Genomic DNA, 14,686 nt, shown 5'->3' with positions numbered 1-14,686 from the left:
GGGGGGAGGGATTGCATTGGGGAGTTATACCTGATATAAATGATGAATTGATGGGTGCTGACGAGTTGATGGGTGCAGCACACCAACATGGCACATGTATACATATGTAACAAACCTGCACGTTATGCACATGTACCCTAGAACTTAAAGTATAATAATAAAAAAAAAAAAAAAAAAAAAAAAAAAAAAAAAAAAAAAAAAAAAAAATAAAAAAAAAAAAAAAAAAAAAAAAAAAAAAAAAAAAAAAAAAAAAAAAGATTTAGCAAGTTAAAAATAAATGAAAATTGTGCCCTGTGAAATATGAGTTTCAGATAAATGAGAAATCAATTTTTAGTCTAAAGATGTCCCATGGAATATTTTGGACATAATTATATTAAACAATGATTTGCTGTTTATCTGAAATTCAAATTCCACTGAGCACCCTGTAATGGATCTAGCAATCCTAGCTTTAAGGAAAATTGTTCAATATTGTTTAGGCCAGTTTTCTCAACACTAATTTGAGCAAGGAAGCTTTTCTTGTTAGAACACCTAATATCACGTGGAAGTTCTTTGGGGCTTTAGTCTAAGGACAGTGGGAATGCCTTTCAGCTAGAGAGTGAATAGATTATTAAGGGTTCATTCCAAACTACAGTGATCTCTCCTTTGAACTCCTAGAGACAAATAACAATCTATGCCACATGAACATGATTCAAGCTTAAGCGTCCACTGTTTTCCTAACTAACATATCCACTCCTTAATGACAAGAACTGGGTATCATACTTCTTCCAAACCTTTCACTGAACATAATATTTGTTATTGGAATAGTATTTTGTCTGAACGATGATTGAATTCTAATACATGATTTATAAAGGAGCCTGTTATGTGAAATTGCTAATCTAAGGATCCACAGCAAATGGACCTAATTAGTTGTAGAGTATCTGTGTCACTTTCTCAGGCTGATACATCTTCATTCCTTTGCTACTGGCTTTCTGTTTTCATTTATCTGTATTATTTTTATTTCATCTCCTTAAAGAAATACAACAATTCGGGGATCAAGCTTTTCTTTTCCACATTTGATGATGGCAATACTTGAGGAGTCATTGAAGCCATGTACACTTCCTTATATTCACGCAGGTCACATTACACAGCAGTTGGTCATTTTATTGTTGTAATTGTTCCTCAGTTTGTGAGAGGGAAACAGGTGTCTCAGTTGTCCTGAGTGTAATAATAATGACATTGACAAAAAAAAAAAAAAAAAAAAAAAAAAGAGTCACTTGGGACAGCTGTATTTAGGGAAAAGTTCTCAAAAAAATAATAAAGTATAATTTACTTGATAACGAATAAAACTGATGACCTGGTAGGGAGCTACATATTTCTACGGCTGGCGTAGTCAGCTGTGTTAAGTTTATATTCCTGTATCACAATCCTTAAAGCTCAGAGGAGAGACACTCCATGAAAAATGGGAAAATAAGCACTAGAGTCATGTAGAGAGCCTCTAGCAGCCTGGACTTAATTTTCTGGGTGATTTTTCTATTTTGAGTATTCACTATACGTTTATCTTTTTTTCCTACAAAAGTTCTCATCAACTTTTTTATCTATTCATCTGTACTCTAAGAAATACATTAAAATGAAGAACTTATTCTCTAAGTGGATGCCCAATCGCTATTACAAAGTATGGCAGGTTTAACAAACAGGCTTAATAAAAGTGGTTTCCACCTTGCTTTAATAACTGGAGAGGTCGCTCATGTCCTTGACTAAATAGCAGTTCTCCTATCTTTACTTTGTAGTTTATACTATTATGTGCTATGTACTGATAAAGCTTTTACTATTTACATTTTGAATACCAGCTTCTTAAATCAAAAAAATCAAAATCCTTTTTCCTGTGTTTAGTAAGAGATGCTCTTATTTAACCAATAGCCTATGCTTCTAGTACTTGCCCATTTAAAATTTTATTGCCAATTAGGATTTTTCAACCCTATCTACTAAATTCCTGCATGACAGTGCACCTATGTAAATTCTGAGCAGAATGCAGATGCTGTTCAGATGTAAAAATATATTACAAGATTGAAATTGATTTCCAATTCATTTACCATTCATTTTTGTAGCAAATGAGTTAAATAGGAAAAAAAAAATCTGATGAATCGTTTGACAGTTTCCTCTTGCATACACTAAAACATAATACACTTCCACTACTTTTGGGCTATTATGGACCTTAACATGCAATGTGACCTTGGTCTGAAAAGCATGTTTGGTTAGCACAGAAACTTAATCATAAGAAGTCATAAGTAGAATCCTTCTTCTTTATGGCCCCTTTTCTAGGACTAGGAAATTTATTGCTTGTGGGACAGGTAGGATATGAACAATGGGCCAAATAGAGTCCAGGGTTATCTCATCCGTGTTAAAACTGCTGCTGAAAATCGATGTGACCTCTGCTACACTGTCATCCCCGTTCCCACCCTCTGTGTCCTATTTGTCTTTTGATAGAAGCTTAGATCCGTGTGCTGTCTCTATGTGTCTCTCTTGGGCCAGATTATCAAAATGAATCATTGCCTGCATACCTCTTATATTTCTATTTATTTTCCTGGTGTTGACTAGGTCTGATGAAATATGATTCTTTCTGTGTTTGATCCTCACTGCAGCAAGCAACACCTAATTCAGCTGTGTCTATCTCTTTAAAGAAGAGTAATACTATTTTGAAACTCCAATTTACTGTACAGCAACATTATAAACCATAGACCATGCAACCTGTCTTCATCGTCAGTAGTAATTTTCCTTTCAGCCAATTTAATGGCATTTTTTTTCATCTTCAAATAGAAGACTTCTAACAAGTTTAATGTAGTTATAATTTTGTTTTGTGCATACTAAATGTATTGCTTTCCTTTTCAGCTATCTTGTTTGTAAAGTAACTCTCAGAGTCTCACCACTGAAGTTATACATATGTGTAGGTGATATGTAACAATGAATCCATTATTTTAAGAACTCTGTCCTTGACACAAAATATTTATTCAGGGAAATGATTATATTGTCTCTGAATCAGCAGGAAGTTAATGTTATAACTTTGTAGCACTTCATTTTGTAATAGTAGCTTTTCCAGGCTACATAAATTAATACTTGAAGATTTATAAACATCAGTATAAAAGTACAGAACCTTTTCAGCTGTTATAAACATTGATATATCATCATTATAAAGTAATTCCATCCACTTAATGCATTCATGTGGAGAAGGAAAAAATAATACTTAAATATAGACATCAAATAATGCAATTGAAGCATAGCACTGTGGTTGTTGAGAAATGTACCTTAGAAACCTTAGAGCTGCTGCCTAAGACATGTTTTAATAGTGTTTTTATGAGATGATACTTCAAATGAAACCATGTAGCTGAATAAGGTCACAGAATTTGTCATAATGCGCTGATTCTTTCTGAAATAGTTTAACTCTTCTAAACTTACCACTGACTTTACCAAAAAAAAAAGTAGAGAGGCAAATGTCTTGTAAGAGTTTAGGGTTAATTTTAAATAGTCAGAGTTACATAACTAGAGTATGAAAATAAACTACAAGTGAATTGTAGAAAACATTTGCATCTGTGAACAAAATACTGTTTTTAAAGCTTTATTAAAAAATAATTTCTGGGAAGTTATTCTCATAGCTTTCTGTGCTAAAGAAAATTAATAGAGATGGGGTTTCTCCATGTTGGCCAGGTTGGTCTCGAACTCCTGACCTCAGGTGATCTGCCTGCCTTGGCCTCCCAAAGTGTTGGGATTATAGCCGTGAGCCACTGCGCCAGGTATGGTATTGGAAACTATCTCCAATGCAACAATGTTGAGAGTTGTGACTTCATGAAAGGTGTTTAGGTCAGGAGAGCTCCGTCTTCACGAAGGGATTAATAAGCTATAAAAAGAGCTCGCAAGAGTGAGTTCACTCTCTCTTGTGTGTCTGACTTGTGCCACATGAGAATGCAGTGAGAAGGTCCTCATCATATTCTAGCGCCTTGATATTTGACTTCCAAGCCTCAAGAATTGTGAGAGAATAAATTTATGTTCTTTATAAATTAAAAAAAAAGAAAATTAATGATATAGTTCAGGCTTTTTATTGAATTATTTAAGGTCACTAAACAAATGCTCTTTTTAACATTTGGATTCAAACGGTGTGAAACTGTTGACTCTAATATAATCATGTAGCATTTTTAAAATTGCTGTTGCTTTGGAAAAATAAAAAATGTAAAGGTGATATATACTAAGAGCCTTTTATTCAGCGATAGTACTAAGTAATCTCACTGAAGTTTCCCACAAATGAATGGCACAACTTCCCACACAAGAAATTCCACAGCAAATGGTAACTGTTAAATTAATGGGACTCAAGACTCTGCACACTGCATACGTAGGCTGCTTGCAATTGCAAGATGGAGTCTTAACATATGACAAATCCATATTCCAAACCTACAGGAACCAGAACCAAGAGACCATTTTGTTGTTGTTTCCAAACTGTGTGAAATTGGTTACGTCTAGATTTAAGCCAAGTCTTTTTTATTGAGTGAGTCTCATTAGAATATATGGAGTCACTGAATTTTTTTTCTGACCAGAGAGATGTGTATATTTTAAACTTTGCCTGTGCTCTCTTGATGAAATTAAGATACTCCAGTGAGCAGCGTAACTGTGTGAGGTGCTATGATTCACCCCGTCGTGCACTGCTGATGAACCCAATTAAGAGTAACTGAATTTGTTTCGTTAACATCCCAAGATTACCTTTCAGTGGCAATTTCTTTTTACATATGCATTTACAGAAGAAAATTTATCTAATTCATACAGGTCATATGAAAGATTGTCAACCAGAATAACCAAGTACTCAGGGTTCTCAAAGTAGGAGGGGATTCCCTTTATAATTAGGTATATCTGTTTGAAGTAAATATAAAACATATTTATAAACAAATATTATATTCATAGCTCTTTATTGAGTAATGAGAATATTGAAGAATACAACATAAAAATAAAAGAGGAGAATAGGTGTAACTTGTGATTTTATGTCATACGTGTTATTTTCTGATAAGGGATATTCCATGAAATAAAAAGTAACACTGGACAACAGGTGCTGGAGAGGAACACTCTTACACTGTTGGTGGGACTGTAAACTAGTTCAACCATTGTGGAAAACAGTATGGCGATTCCTCAAGGATCTAAAACTAGGAATACCATTTGACCCAGCCATCCCATTACTGGGTATATACCCAAAGGATTATAAATCATGCTGCTATAAAGACATATGCACACGTATGTTTATTGTGGCACTATTCACAATAGCAAAGACTTGGAATCAACCCAAATGTCCATCAGTGACAGACTGGATTAAGAAAATATGGCACATATACGCCATGGAATACTATGCAGCCATGAAAAAGGATGAGTTTGTGTCCTTTGTAGAGACATGGATGCAGCTGGAAACCATCATTCTCAGCAAACTATCTCAAGAACAGAAAACCAAACACCACATGTTCTCACTCATAGGTGGGAACCGAACAATGAGATCACTTGGACACAGGAAGGGGAATATCACACATCGGGGCCTATTGTGGGGAAGGGGGAGTGGGGAGGGATAGCATTAGGAGACATACCTAATGTAAATGATGAGTTAATGGGTGCAGCACACCAACATGGCACATGTATACATACATAACAAACCTGCATGTTATGCACGTGTACCCTAGAACTTAAAGTATATATATAAAAAAAGTAACACTGGAAGCAATCCAAATAGTCATCAACTAGAAAATGTTTAAACGCAAGCTAGTACATTCATGAAGTGAAGTACTATTCAGCAATAAAAATAAACCACCGATACCTGCCACAACATGGATAAGCTTAAACAACATGCTAAGAGAAAGAAGTCAGACACAAAAACCATGTATTGTAGGATTCTATTTACATGAAACATTCAGGAAAGGCAAACCTTTGGAGATAAAGCAGATTAATGGTTTCTAGGGGCTGAGGTGGGAAAGAAGATTAATTGTAAATGGACATGAGGAGTCTTTATAGAGGAAATTAAGATGTTCTAAAATAGATTTGTGGTAATGATTAGACAACTCTAGAAATTTACTAAAAATGAAGTATATACTTAAAATAGGTGAATTTTATTTTATGTAAATTATGCTTCAATAAAGCTGTTAAGATAATCAAGATAAATAAATTGGTTGATAGATTAATAGATTTAGAGAAGAAAAAATAAAATGTTGCTTATGTTTTTCCAGGAAGTGATCTGAGTATTTAACTTATAGATATTCATAAACACATATGTCAATTGTATGTATCTTAAATGTTTTTTCTGCAGATTTTATACCTCTTTAGCCATAAGCATTGTTTCAGTTTCACAAGTTCTTTACTGAAATATTTATTTTTTTGAAATTAGAGGCAGCTGGAGAATAAATACGACTTCTAATTATGAGAGTGTCAGTCACTTAGTTTTAGAAACAAAATCTTTATAGATGCTTGGTAGAGGTGGCATAGTGTGACTTTTGAGCTCTTAATCTGTGAACCTTCTGATGTTAATTTTGTTTTTGCAGAAGAGGTACCAGTACAAATTCCAATAATGAAGTCACCCTTGGACAAGATACAGCTGACTCCTGGGCAGGCATTGCCCGTTGGATTCCCTGGACCATTCATTTTTGCTGATAGTCTGTCCTCCGTGGAGACTCTGTTGACCAACATTCAGGTCAACAATATTTCTATAAACAAAATAAATGTAATACAAGACATTAGCACCTACATATATTATTTTATATTTGACAAATTAAAACAGATAAGATGAACTGCATGTCATTTCCTGTACCTTGACAGGGTCTACTGAAAGTGGCTTTGGATAATGCTCGCATCCAGGAGAAGCAGATTCAACAAGAAAAGAAGGAACTACGACTGGAGCTTTATAGAGAGAGAGAAATTAGAGAAAACCTTGAAAGACAACTTGCAGTTGAGCTTCAAAGCAGAAGTAAGTTTTACAAGTTCAATTACAGAGTGAATATTATGTTGGAGGTATTTTCAATACTAATAGAAATATTGTCCGAGATAAAATGATAAGCTAAGAATTAAGTACTGTGTATAAACCAAAACATCGCTCTTTATACTAAAACATCGCTCTTTATACTAAAAGAAAATGAATTATGTCTGCACTTTGGGCCAGCTGCAGATTTGGAAACGTGAATATTTATTGTTGTCTCACAATTTCATAAAGTTCACCTGAATATAAATAATCTAACAATTCCTTATATATGAAATGCATACCCTTTGCCAGGCACAGTGTTAGATTATGGGATTATAACACGAATAAAAAACAGTCTCTGTTTTGGAAGGATTTATGTTTTAGAGAGCTAGTGCAATCATTTACTTTTAACACAAAGTAGCAAAAGCAGCCATGTCCAGTCAATATGATTATACAGAGAGTGAGTAGTTAGCTTAGTTTGTTGACGGTGGTTAAGGAACACTTCCTGATGCTGACACCTGAATCTGAATCTTGAAAGATCAGGAGGAAAAAAAAAAAAAATGAAAACCTAAGTGATTTGGACAATCTGGACAGAGGTATCAGTTAGCAAAGGCTTGGGGACAAGAAACTTCATACATGGATAACTAAATACAATTTATTATAATGTCGTTGAGGTTTTTGAAGTGAATAGTGGGAGATGATGGAGAAAGTTGGGAATAGAAGCTGCATTATGAAGGACAATTTTAATCATGTGAAAGCTTGGACTTTATCCTGTAGGTGATGTGAAATATTAAAAGATATGCAGTGGAATGATCTGATTTGATTTCAATTGGATCAATCACCACCATGTTGGGAATAGATTGGGGGAGTGCATATAAAACTAGAGGAAAAGAAAACTGTGCAAAAGGAGATTGCTGTCATCCAGGCAGTGGTGAGGAGGACTGAATTAGAGTAGCGGAAATAGGGATGGAGACAAAAGGGAAGGAATGGAGATAATTAGAATTGTTCACAAATAGGATTAACTTTCCAACTGTGAGTAGCCACTTGATTAATGAATAAACGAGAATAGTTCATATCAAAACCACAGAGAATTAAAAACTTCACTTTAGTCAATAATTTCCACATCTTCCCTGTATTTATCATAAAATACTAAACAGCCATAAACATGACATTTATGAATTTCAACTTCTTTCCCTTCCCTGTTTACTCTTCTGTGTAGGGGGTCACAAAGCCTAAAATTAACAAAGAGAGTGGAAAAGACAGGCAAAGAAAAGGTGTGAAAATCCATAATCCAAATATAACTACCTGAACAAAGAAAGATGACTACAGTTGCATGAAATCTCCTAACTTTATACTAATTGAAAGTAGCATATTATACTCTGAAATTTATTTTATAAAATAGAAAACATACTATATATTTTCCTTTAGGGCCTAGGAATCATTGATTTCATTCAAAATGGAAATTTAGTCTTTGCACTTAAAAAGAATTAAGCCCGTTTTGCTTATCTTGTCAAATTCATGAAATACTACAAATCAAAGACTAAACCATCTTTTTAAAGTTTGGAGAAATTGATATATTTCTGATATTTGGTATACAAAATATAATATGATTAACAATCATAACTCACATTTCTTTAGTAGAGAGTTCCTTAATACCAAACATCCAAAAAATTGTATTTTAAATATAATAAGACTCTTAAATTGGCTTATGAAAATCCACTACATATGGTAAAATTGGCTTCTAACTTTTAGGGATCTATTTATTTTGATTTCTGTTCACTGACTTTTTATAGACACATCAGGTCTGTATTTATAATTCATATCTATTGTTTTTTAAAATGTCCTTAGACATGGTAGGTATAATATTGTATCTATTATCAAATTTTCTGTGAAGTATTTGTATTTAATAAATTTAGCATTTATCACAATATAATAATAATAATACCACTAATACTATTGCTTTCATTATTACTACTACTGCCATTATCATGACTACTAATATTACTAGGGTTAATGTTTATCAAGTGTCTCATACGTAGCTAAGCACTTTTTTTAGCATTTTGTATGTAATGACTACCATAATTATAGGAAACTGCTTTGTCATCTTGGTTGATTTATAGAAATTATATATACTTCATCTCTCTGAATCCCAGTATCCTCACCTATTACAATAGTTGTTCTAGATAATCATTAAAATTTCTTTTACTTTGTTAAAGATCCCACACTCGGTATACCCCACTTTTAATGACAAAGAATTTACTCTTTACCTAAAGTCACATGATGGGAAAGACAGAGGGGAAATTGATATTATTATCATAAAGTAACATCTCTCCAAAGATATAGTAAACATACTATGTCCGTCTGTGTGTGTGTGATATGTATGTGTGTGTGTATATATATATGTATGAAGAATATATGTAACTACATACATAAAAATATAGATAACTATATATAAAACCATGTGTGTATTAAAATAATTTACAAAACTTTTTTTTCTAATCGAAGAAAGCAATGTTCCACACTCAGAAACAATTTCTACCTAATTCTCTTTTGGTTACTAGTCATAGTGTGTTACTTGGATTAAAAACACTTATATAATAATATTCTTTGCAGATTAAACACTTAAATCCATAGAATAATATAGCTACATGAAACCTTGGAGGTCACCTACCTTGGTCCCCTGGCCAATTATATGGTCTTTAGGCTTTGAAACAACTACCTATGTGATCTTTGGTCTTCAGGCTTTGAAAACTAGTAACTATGTTTTCTTGGGTAAATTTCTTGACCTGTCAAGGACTCAGGTTCTTCATCTGTAAAACTGAGATAAAAGTGTTTTTCTTACTTGAAAGTTTCTTATTTTTATGACTGGCAGTACAGTAGATTTATTTGCACCATCATCACCACATACCCACTGGTAATGCATTGCACTAGGACATTAGGATGACTACAATGTCACTAGGTGATAGGGATTTCTAGCTCCATTATAATCTTATGGAACCACCATTGTATATGCGGTCCATCATTGACTGAAATCTCATTATGCAGCCTATGACTGTATATACACATACAGAGAAAGAGCGAGAGAGAGGCAAGAGAGAGATTGATGATATATACATTAAACAGGCAGATATTTGCCTTTACAACTGGTAAAATTTCAGAGGAATGGACACTTACCATTTTCAATTTTAAGGACTATATTTTGCAAGCTAATAGATATTTTCAGGATTTTTTTGCATTTTGAAATATGAATAGTAATCAGTAACCTGATGAATAAAAAGAATATTTTTCTTGAGAGAATTATAAAATGTTTAATGAATCATTAAATGCATATAGAGAGTCAAAGTAGAAGACAATTCTCCACCACCACTGCCGCCATCATACAAATGCATGTGTATTACAGAACATACACTCTGGAAATGTGAAAATAGAAAGCAGTCAGTTGTGTGATTGAAATACAGTATATAAAACATTCTTTAGATGACCCTAATGAGAATTAGTACCAAAAGAACGCTAACCATATGGCAAGTGAAACATTTCTATATCTCTCTGTATCTATATCTGTGGCTTATAATTCATCAAAACTGGCATCCCTATTTCATTGCTCAAGTCTTTGCAAGCTACGTTTTTACATTTCAGCTACCATGCAAAAGCGCCTGAAAAAGGAGAAAAAAACCAAGAGAAAATTGCAGGAAGCCTTGGAATTTGAATCAAAGCGCCGAGAGCAAGTGGAGCAGGCACTTAAGCAAGCCACCACTAGTGACAGTGGCCTGAGGATGTTAAAAGGTAATGTCTGATTTGGACTTTCACTCTCAAGGTAAACAAAGCAAAACTGATTTAAGAAAAATAGAAGAAGGAAAAAAAAAAAGAGAGGAAAGCAGGAAGAAAGGAAGGGAGAGAGGGAAACGGATATATTTTGTCCAGGAATGATTAAAAAATCAATTTGAGACCAAGTATTTTAGAGCATGAATTAAACCCAGTCAAAATAACCATTGTTCAGGAGATACAAATAGCCTTGGAATAATAGGAAATCCTACTGACTTCTGCAGTAGAAGCAATAACACTGATAACCACCCTGCACCTAAAATGTAGGTGCATTAGGTCTACTGATGTTAGAATATGCTGATGTTTGGTGAACTGTATTTTGATTAGCTATGCAATGCTTGTTCCTTTAATGTAGATTCCATCAGTGTTGCCATGCCTAAGGAGTACTGGGCTGAAAAAAACATGTTCTGAGTAAATCCCTGCAGATCCTGTAAACGGAGATGCTTGAATTAAGAAAGATCTTAATTCCAAACTTTTTTGATTCTGTTTTTAATTCTGAGGCCTCATAACATTGTTTCATCTCACTCAGACCCAATTTCAAGTAAATGTTCAAATAAATATGTACACACACAAACAGAACCTTTTTACATCAAAATTACTAGCTTTTACCTGAGCAGCACAATCATAAAACATTTGCCTCTAGAGCCAGTAATACATGAAGACCACAAACCATAATGAATATTTTGGTATTCACTTGTACTTACTATATATACACACACACACACACACACATATGTGGAGATATATATCTCCACATATGTGTGTGTGTGTGTGTATATATATCATAAATTATATCATGAATCACATCTTACAAAGGGAAAATATAGCATGAGGATGGGGGCGAGTTAACCTGACAGTCTTAGGCGGTTTTAATGGACAGACTATTTTCCTAAGATTTATTTTTAGAGAGTGAAAAAACTAGAGGTATTTACAATATACCTAGAAATGTATGCTTAATTGTAAAATTCAGCTGCAGTTTATAATCCTCCCTCTTACCGTTAAAAACAGACATACAAAAAACGAAAATGCCACCCAAGGTCTTATGTTATCTATGGGACCAAAGTACTGGCTTACCGGAGTTTTCCCTTTAAATGAAATCAAGAACCACCTAATTGTACCTTAATCTTGCATGTCACTTATTTCAGATACTGGAATTCCAGATATTGAAATAGAAAACAATGGGGCTCCTCATGACAGTGCTGCTATGCAAGGTACAGTCAACTGCAAACTTGTTTCTATGACTGCTTATTATGTGACCCCTGGGGATGAGGTGGGGATGAGCTCCTATGATGATATTCTTCTTATAAATAAAATAAACAAGTTTTAACTCTTCTTACTTTATGACACAGGAAGCAATTTGCAGGTTTTTTGAGGAAAAAAATACTTAACATGGCTTTGAAAACCCAGTAACTATGGTTACATAGGGACTAATAATTTTACATATACAATGTGAGCAAATACGTTTAGCTGTAAAAAGAATACACATTTGTATGTCAGACGTATTCTAAAAATGCATAAATGTGAATGTAATTTACGTTTTCAAAGTGTACAATACCATGAGGTATTTTTGTAATTTCACCACTTTACCTTTGGAAAAGCCACAGGTACAACAAGTATAACTTATCAAAAATTTAAACGTGTTCCAGACAACACTTTTTTCATCCTTTAAATTTTGATGTTAATCTTAGAGACCACTTAAGTATGAAAATCAGGACATGACTTATAATTCGTGATTTCCATGATTATCACAAATGCTTACATCTTTAAAAATATTTGACAATATTTAGTAGTAAGAAAACATGACACAAATCAATATAGAGTCTCACTGGAGTGCAAAAGCACATAAAAATATGAGTTAAATGTGACCACTGAAAATGTTCCCAGTTGATTCCAATGCACTTCTAGACCTTTGCATGCAGATTACATTTATTTTCACATTTATTGTGATAAAATGCCTCACTCTAATAAAAAATAAAGAACATTTTAATGAGAAAACTATTTCCTAACTTTGAAAAATGAAGACAACTATGAATATGTTGCTTGCTGGAATTAATCAGTGCCTTTCTACTGTGTGATGAGTGGATCTACATAAAGGCAACAGAACTGGATGTGACCAAAATATCCATTTTGGTTCATCTGAGGGTCACCATTTTATGTGGTAGCTTCATAAGTTGTTTTACATGTACTTTTACGAGTCATCTTTATAAAACCAGAAACGTTAGCTCTCATGGATACTCTAGTGATGTATGGCTCTGTTGCAGCTGGGTAGACCTAACTAATGCACTAACTATGTTAGGTGTAAAAGCATACATGCTTACCTCATTCAATGAAGCTTTTGCTGTTTCTTACCGTTTTTTGCTTGCCTGCTTATTCCCTCAGCTTAAAGGCTGCGTCTACATGAGCAAAACCAATTCAAATGGAATTCAGTTGTCTAACCAATTCATCACAGCAAAATTCATTAAGAAGTGCCCCACTAGTTGTGGGCCGGGTTTTTGAGGTTGCCATCACATACCAGCTCCATGGTAGAGATGAATAGCCTGAAGCAGTTGATCCCTTCTGAATCAGTGACACGCAAATATAGACATAGTCTTTAAGGAACGTTGAACTTGATTGTGCCCTGCTTTGAGTGGGTTTAAGGTCAGCTTTGAAACTGGAGAGGGTAATCCAAATACACCACTAGTGAGTTTTATCTTTATTATCTTTTAACCTGTACCTCTGATTTATTGCTGTTCATTTAATTTATATGATACTTTTAGTTCATAGTAGTAACATCTTTCTTAACTCTGAGAGAAATACAAGCTTTTGAACTTTCCTAAAATTATTTCATTTCCATGTAGCAAATACTGATATTTTATTCGTGGGCAATTAGGAGACATAAGCAAAAGGTGGATCCACTCTTCGTTTCCACATTTTTTTATGAAATCTACCAAGAATCGCTTTTGCATATTTACTTGTACTTAGGGAAGGACACATTTAATACTTGTTTTCATTGTGCATACTTTTAATAAGTTCTACAAGTTTTTACTTGCTAAATATGAGATAATTAGATTCATCTTAAAAGGATTGAGATGGAATTTATTTTAAAGCAAAGAAGCTGATTTGTATTTTTTTCCAAATTAAAAATTACATTGTCTAGTATTTATGTTTAATATTGTCTATATATGGTAAAATATGGTAGGTTAATAATTCTTTATTGGATGTCTGTCTTTTACATTATATTAAATAAGATTCTATATAAAAGTGATACAAATGGAAAAATACACATTATCTCTTCTCTTAGCACAACATTTAAGCACTGTAAATGATAAAACCCCTATCATCCCTTTGTGAAAAATTAGAGTTAATGTCTTATGTTAATATGACAGTAGAATCACAATTTAATTTAAAAAAATAGCAAATTTTATTCTTTTAGCCAGGAAAATAGGTGCCTAAAAATATTATCAGAAATAATTTTAAATAGCGTTTACCAAATCAATCAGGTCAAATAATCACCTAAAAATCCCAAACATTTTGCCTATTATTTGTAAAATAATAAAAAATAATAAAAACATTACTTTTGAATGTATCTATGAAATTTAGAAAATGCATAATGCTCAGAAAACGTGAAAAGCAAGCTTAGCCATTATTTTTCTCTTCTTCCTATTAGTTTTGGTTTTGTGAGTCACAGTTCTTTTTTGTGACTTATTTTGATACTGTTTCAATCTTTTCCATCTCCCTTGAAACCTATTTTTTAACTTGAAAGATCATTTCCTATCATTGTTTGTGAGGGTCAGTTCATGTATGCCAATACAATACCATTTCCAAAATTCATCTCCATCACAGGAAAAATTCCAGCATCAGGAAAGTTCTTTCTCTTCCTATTGTCAATAGCTCTGCTAGATAGACATCTGTAATTCACCTAGTACTCTCCCTTTGAAATTC

The 14,686-nt window shown here is 33.4% G+C and overlaps 1 protein-coding gene across 2 annotated transcripts in view; it reads left to right on the top strand.

Moving 5' to 3' along the window:
- The window catches only part of DACH2 (dachshund family transcription factor 2), a 714,928-nt gene that overhangs the window by 687,466 nt on the left and 12,776 nt on the right, over positions 1-14,686 (top strand). For both annotated transcript variants that reach the window (XM_026452154.1, XM_026452153.1), the window contains 4 exons: positions 6,531-6,679; positions 6,805-6,952; positions 10,580-10,726; positions 11,911-11,976. In XM_026452154.1, coding sequence (XP_026307939.1) covers positions 6,531-6,679; positions 6,805-6,952; positions 10,580-10,726; positions 11,911-11,976 — 510 coding nt within the window. The remainder of the gene's footprint in view (positions 1-6,530; positions 6,680-6,804; positions 6,953-10,579; positions 10,727-11,910; positions 11,977-14,686) is intronic.

This window comes from Piliocolobus tephrosceles, chromosome 12 (assembly GCF_002776525.5).
Source record: "Piliocolobus tephrosceles isolate RC106 chromosome 12, ASM277652v3, whole genome shotgun sequence".
Classification (NCBI taxonomy): Eukaryota; Metazoa; Chordata; class Mammalia; order Primates; family Cercopithecidae; genus Piliocolobus; species Piliocolobus tephrosceles.
The sequence above is the reverse complement of the archived record's forward strand: the minus strand, read 5'-3'. Positions and strand labels throughout refer to the sequence as shown.